Genomic DNA, 7,500 nt, shown 5'->3' with positions numbered 1-7,500 from the left:
CTATACTGTAGTACTGCTGTCTATAGACTAATATAGTACTGCTGTCTATAGAATATACTGTAGTACTGCTGTCTATAGACTATACTGTAGTAATGCTGTCTATAGACTATACTGTAGTACTGCTGTCTATAGAATATACTGTAGTACTGATGTCTATAGAATATACTGTAGTACTGATGTCTATAGAATATACTGTAGTACTGATGTATATAGAATATACTGTAGTACTGATGTCTATAGAATATACTGAAGTACTGATGTCTATATAATATACTGTAGTACTGATGTCTATAGAATATACTGTAGTACTGATGTCTATAGAATATACTGTAGTACTGATGTCTATAGACTATACTGTAGTACTGCTGTCTATAGAATATACTGTAGTACTGCTGTCTATAGACTATAATGTAGTACTGCTGTCTATAGACTATACTATAGTACTGCTGTCTATAGAATATACTGTAGTACTGCTGTCTATAGAATATAATATCGTACTGCTGTCTATAGACTATACTGTAGTACTGCTGTCTATAGAATATACTGTAGTACTGATGTCTATAGAATATACTGTAGTACTGCTGTCTATATACTATAATGTAGTACTGATGTCTATAGAATATACTGTAGTACTGCTGTCTATAGAATATACTATAGTACTGTTGTCTATAACCTATACTGTAGTACTGCTGTCTATAGAATATACTGTAGTACTGATGTCTATAGAATATACTATAGTACTGCTGTCTATATACTATACTGTAGTACTGATGTCTATAGAATATACTGTAGTACTGCTGTCTATAGACTATACTGTAGTACTGCTGTCTATAGAATATACTGTAGTACTGCTGTCTATAGGATATAATGTAGTACTGATGTCTATAGACTATACTATAGTACTGCTGTCTATAGAATATAATGTAGTTCTGCTGTCTATAGACTATACTGTAGTACTGATGTCTATAGACTATACTATAGTACTGCTGTCTATAGACTATACTGTAGTACTGATGTCTATAGACTATACTGTAGTACTGCTGTCTATAGAATATACTGTAGTACTGCTGTCTATAGACTATACTGTAGTACTGATGTCTATAGACTATACTATATTACTGCTGTCTATAGACTATACTGTAGTACTGCTGTCTATAGAATATACTGTAGTACTGCTGTCTATAGAATATACTGTAGTACTGATGTCTATAGACTATACTATAGTACTGCTGTCTATATAATATAATGTAGTACTGCTGTCTATAGACTATACTGTAGTACTGATGTCTATAGACTATACTATAGTACTGCTGTCTATAGACTATACTGTAGTACTGATGTCTATAGACTATACTGTAGTACTGCTGTCTATAGAATATACTGTAGTACTGCTGTCTATAGACTATACTGTAGTACTGATGTCTATAGACTATACTATAGTATTGCTGTCTATAGACTATACTGTAGTACTGCTGTCTATAGGCTATAATGTAGTACTGCTGTCTATAGAATATACTGTAGTACTGCTGTCTATAGACTATACTGTAGTACTGCTGTCTATAGACTATACTATAGTACTGCTGTCTATAGAATATACTGTAGTACTGATGTCTATAGAATATACTGTAGTACTGATGTCTATAGAATATACTGTAGTACTGCTGTCTATAGACTATACTATAGTACTGATGTCTATAGACTATAATGTAGTAATGATGTCTATAGACTATACTGTAGTACTGATGTCTATAGAATATACTTTAATACATCACTCTACTGTCTATAGATTACATCACATGGTTATTTCTGACTGTAGCCAGTTTGCTAGAGAGCAGAGCAGAAAAGTGGAGGAGCGGAGGAGAGAAGAGTCAACTTTCCCATTGCCGTTAGCTTTTCTTTCACTGTCTGAGAGACGAGTGGAGGAGAGGAGGCAAGACTGAGGGATGGTGGGGGAGAGGAGGCAAGACTGAGGGAAGGTGGGGGAGAGAAGGCAAGACTGAGGGAAGGTGGGGGAGAGGAGGCAAGACTGAGGGAAGGTGGGGGAGAGGAGGCAAGACTGAGGAAAGGTGGGGGAGAGGCAAGACTGAGGGAAGGTGGGGGAGAGGAGGCAAGACTGAGGGAAGGTGGGGGAGAGGAGGGGTGTAAACTGTCCTAATGTCGCCGTAGCAGAGATAGTTTGTTGTTGGTACCATGGGGTCAGTACATGCTTTCTTCTTGTGCCAGGGAACGGAAGGGACGACAGCCCAGGCCAAACCAGACTACGACGGAGGAGAGGAGATGAAAGGAGTGGATCCGTTCTGAAGGGGACAGAGAGAGGGAGCTAATCCCCTACAGCAGCCCCTGGATACCCCGTCCCTGAAGACAAACACACACTTCTCCCCTCTCCTCTCCTCTCCTCTCCTCTCCCTCCTCTCCTCTCCTCTCCTCTCCTCTCCTCTCCTCTCTCTCCTCTCTCCTCTCCTCTCCTCTCCTCTCCTCTCCTCTCCTCTCCTCTCCCTCCCCTCCCCTCCCCTCCCCTCCCCTCCCCTCTCCTCTCCTCTCCTCTCCTCTCCCTCCCTACTTAAAGTGTCTTCCATTGGATTACAATGAAGACCTTTCTGGCTGGCTGTCTACATACCACTGGGACAGCTGGGACAATGTGGACTTAGCAACTTGCAAGTTTTGGAAAACTTAGCAAAGAAAGTCTTGACATTCTTTGCTATCATTCATGGCATTTTGAAAATGAATCAAAAGGGACTCAAGTCAGATCAAACAGTGAACTTTTATTTTAATTTCTAATGTCAACTTCAACTTTCAAAATGTCTTATTTTTCTTGTGTACAGTGCTTTCGGAAAGTATTCAGACCCCTTGACCTTTTCCACATTTTGTTACATTACAGCCTTAATCTCAAATGGATTTGGGAGAAAAAAAAATCCTCATCAACAATCTACACACAATACCCCACAATGACAAAGCGAAAACAGGTTTGTGTGTCTGTCTGTGTGTTTTAGAAATGATTTGAAATGTATTAAAAATAAAAAAAACAGAAATACCTTATTTACATAAGTATTTAGACCCTTTGCTTTGAGACTCAAAATTGAGAAGTGCATCCTGTTTCCAGTGATCATCCTTGAGATGTTTCTACAACTTGATTGGAGTCCATCTGTGATAAATTCAATTGATTGGACATGATTTGGAAAGGCACACACCTGTCTATATAAGGTCCCACAGTTGACAGTGCATGTCAGAGCAAAAACCAAGCCATGAGCTCGAAGGAATTGTCTGTAGAGCTCCGAGACAGGATTGTGTCGAGGCACAGATCAGGGAAGGGTTTCAAAACATTTCTGCAGCATTGAAGGTCCCCAAGAACACAGTGGCCTCCATCATTCTTAAATGGAAGAAGTTTGGAACCACCAAGACTCTTCCTAGAACTGGCCGCCTGGCCAAACTGAGCAATCGTGGAGAAGGGCCTTGGTCAGGGAGGTGACCAAGAACCCGATGGTCACTCTGAAAGACCTCCAGAGTTCCTCTGTGGAGATGGGAGAACCTTCCAGAAGGACAACCATCTCTGCAGCACTCCACCAATTAGGCCTTTATAGTAGAGTGGCCAGACGTTAGCCACTCCTCAGTAAAAGGCACCTAGATTCTCAGACCATTAGAAACAACATTCCCTGGTCTGATGAAACCAAGATTAAACTCTTTGGCCTGAATGCCAAGCGTCACGTCTGGAGGAAACCTGGCACCATCAAGCATGGTGGTGGCAGCATCATGCTGTGGGGATGTTTTTCAGCGGCAGGGACTGGGAGACTAGTCAGGATCGAGGCAAAGATGAATGGAGCAAAGTACAGAGAGATCCTTAATGAAAACCTGCTCCAGAGCACTAAGGACCTCAGACTGGGGCGAAGGTTCACCTTCCAACAAGATAATGACCCTAAGCACACAGCCAAGACAATGCAGGAGTGGCTTAGACACAAGTCTCTGAATGTCCCTGAGTGGCCCAGCCAGAGCCCGGACTTGAACCCAATCGAACATCTCTGGTGAGACAACGCTCCAACTTCCAACCTGACAGAGCATGAGAGGATCTGTAAAAAAGTTCCTTTTTAAAAGTTAATTTGTGGATTTTATTTCCTTCTTAATGTGTTTGAGCCAATCAGTTATGTTGTGACAAGGTAGGGGGGAGGTTTACGGAAGATAGCCCTATTTGGTAAAATACCAAGTCCATATTATGGCAAGAACAGCTCAAATAAGCAAAGAGAAATGACAGTCCATCATTACTTTAAGACATGAAGGTCAGTCAATATGGAACATTTCAAGAACTTTGAAAGTTTCTTCAAGTGAAGTCACAAAAATCATCAAGCGCTATGATGAAACTGGCTCTCATGAGGACCACCACAGGAATGGAAGTCCCAGAGTTACCTCTGCTGCAGAGGATAAGTTCATCAGAGTTACCAGCCTCAGAAATTGCAGACCAAATAAATGCTTCAAGTCACAGACACATCTCAACATCAACTGTTCAGAGGGGACTGTGTGAATCAGGCCTTCATGGTCGAATTGCTGCAAAGAAACCACTACTAAAAGACACCAATAAGAAGAAGAGACCTGCTTGGGCCAACAAACACGAGCAATGCCGTCTGGCTGCCGGCCCAGATGGCTTCCCTAGCCGCGTCCTCAGAGAATGCGCAGACCAGCTGGCTGGTGTGTTCATGGACATATTCAATCTCTCCCTTTCCCAGTCTGCTGTTCCCACATGCTTCAAGATGGCCACCATTGTTCCTGTAGCCAAGAAAGCAAAGGTAACTGAACTAAATGACTATCGCCCTGTAGCATTCACCTCTGTCATCATGAAGTGCTTTGAGAGACTAGTCAAGGATCATATCACCTCTACCTTACCGGTCACCCTAGACCCACTTCAGTTTGCTTACCGCCCCAATAGATACACAGACGATGCAATCGCCATCACACTGCACACTGCCCTATCCCATCTGGACAAGAGGAATACCTATGTAAGAATGCTGTTCATTGACTATAGCTCAGCATTCAACACCATAGTACCCTCCAAGCACATCATTAAGCTCCAGGCCCTGGGTCTGAACCCCGCCCTGTGCAACTGGGTCCTGGACTTCCTGACGGGCCGCCCCCAGGTGGTGAGGGTAGGCAACAACACCTCCACTTCGCTGATCCTCAACACTGGGACCCCACAAGGGTGCGTGCTCAGCCCCCTCCTGTACTCCCTGTTCAACCATGACTGCGTGGCCAAGCACGCCTCCAACTCAATCATCAAGTTTGCAGACGACACAACAGTAGTAGGCTTGATTACCAACAATGACGAGACCGCCTACAGGGAGGAGGTGAGGGCTCTGGGAGTGTGACGCCAGGAAAATAACCTCTCACTCAACATCAACAAAACAAGGAGATGATCATGTACTTCAGGAAACAGCAGAGGGTGCCCCCCCCTATCCACATCAACGGGACCGCAGGGGGAAAGCTTCCAGTTCCTTGGCAGTCCACCCACGCAGACAGAAATGTGGCTTACCACCTAAAACCCTCACAAACTTTTACAGATGCACAATTGAGAGCATCCCGTCGGGCTGTATCACCGCCTGGTACGGCAACTGCACCGCCCACAACCGCAGGGCTCTCCAGAGGGTGGTGCGGTCTGCCGAACGCATTACCGGGGGCAAACTACCCGCCCTCCAAGAAGCATACAGCACCCGAGCCACTGCCTGTTCACCCCGCTATCATCCAGAAGGCGAGGTCAGTACAGCTGGGACCGAGAGAATGAAAAACAGCTTCTATCTGAAGGCCATCAGACTGTTAAATAGCCATCACTAGCACATTAGAGGCTGCTACTGCCTATTGATATCACTGGTCACTTTAAGAAATGGAACGCTAGTCACTTTAATAATGTTTATAATATGCCATTTAGCAGACGCTTTTATCCAAAGCGACTTACAGTCATGCGTGCATACATTTTTGTGTATGGGTGGTCCCGGGGTTCGAACCCACTACCCTGGCGTTACAAGCGCCGTGCTCTACCAGCTGAGCTACAGAGGACCGTTTGTTTACATATCATGCACTACTCATCTCATATGTATATACTGTATTCTATAATATTCTACTGTAACTTAGTCCATGCCGCTCTGTCATTGCTTGTCCATATATGTATATATTCTTAAATCCCATTCCTTACTTTTTTGCGTGTATTGGGTATGTGTTGTGTAATTGTTAGATATTACTGCACTGTCGGAGCTAGAAGCACAATGATTTCGCTACACCCGCTATAACATCTGCTAAACACGTGTATGTGACAAATACAATTTGATTTGGTTTGATTTGATTTGATTTAGACCGCTGGAATTTCGTCCTTTGGTCTGGAGCCCAAATTTGTGATTTTTGGTTCCAACCTCCGTGTCTTTGTGAGACGTGGTGTGGGTGAACATATGATCTCCACATGTGTATTTCCCACCGTAAAGCATGGAGGAGGAGGTGTGATGGTGTGGGGGTGCTTTGCTGGTGACACTGTCTGTGATTTATTTAGAATTCAAGGCACACTTAACCAGCATGGCTACCACAGCATTCTGCAGCGATACGCCATCCCATCTGGTTTGGGCTTAGTGGGACTATCATTTGTTTTTGAAAAGGACAATGACCCAACACACCTCCAGGCTGTGTAAGGGCTATTTTACCAAGAAGGAGAGTGATGCATCAGATGACCTGGCCTTCACAATCCCCCGACCTCAACCCAATTCAGATGGTTTGGGATGAGTCGGACCGCAGAGTGAAGGAAAAGCAGCCAACAAGTGCTCAGCATATGTGGGAACTTCAAGACTGTTGGAAAAGCATTCCAGGTGCTGCTGGTTGAGAGAATGCCAAGAGTGTGCAAAGTTGTTTAACACTTTTTTGGTTACTACATGATTCCATAACTGTTATTTCATAGTTGTGATGTCTTCACTATTATTCTACAATGTAGAAAATAGTAAAACTAAAGAAACACCTTTGAATTAGTAGGTGTGTCCAAACTTTCGACTGGTACTGTATGTAAAAGCAATATTTCATTTGTATTTATTTTATTATCAAAAATTGCTATAAAACTGTTTTTGCTTTGTCATTATGTGGTATTGTGTGTAGATTGATTAAGGGAAAAAACGATTTAATCCATTTTAGAATAAGGCTGTAACCTACCAAAATGTGGAAAAAGTCAAGGGGTCTGAATACTTTCTGAAGGCACTGTATACCCATGTATTCAGGTAATGTCTGTTATACCAGCTAAATGAAAGTGAGATGCATGTGTTAGTAAGTGAATGCTTCGTCTCCTTACCGTCGTCCTTGCCCCTGCGGTCGGGAAGTTCCAGGCCAGTGTTGCCCAGGGGTGGCAGGCTGAGGTCAGTGGGTAGGGGCAGACCGCTGGTGTTGTCCTCCGACAGCTGGTACATCTGTCCCCGCATGGGCTGCAGGTGCCAGTTCAGACCCAACAGCTGCATGGCTTCAACAGAACAGGCATATTGTCAGAGAGTGAACCCC

At 43.6% G+C, this 7,500-nt stretch overlaps 1 protein-coding gene across 1 annotated transcript in view; it reads right to left on the bottom strand.

Annotated features, from left to right (window-relative positions):
• The window catches only part of tenm4 (teneurin transmembrane protein 4), a 586,910-nt gene that overhangs the window by 269,880 nt on the left and 309,530 nt on the right, over positions 1-7,500 (bottom strand). Inside the window, exon 6 of the mRNA XM_041876707.2 lies at positions 7,298-7,462. Within this exon, the coding sequence (XP_041732641.2) occupies positions 7,298-7,462 (165 nt within the window). The remainder of the gene's footprint in view (positions 1-7,297; positions 7,463-7,500) is intronic.

Source organism: Coregonus clupeaformis, chromosome 5 (assembly GCF_020615455.1).
Source record: "Coregonus clupeaformis isolate EN_2021a chromosome 5, ASM2061545v1, whole genome shotgun sequence".
Lineage (NCBI taxonomy): Eukaryota > Metazoa > Chordata > Actinopteri > Salmoniformes > Salmonidae > Coregonus > Coregonus clupeaformis.
Note: the sequence above shows the minus strand (reverse complement) of the source record. Positions and strands in the feature narration are given on the sequence as shown.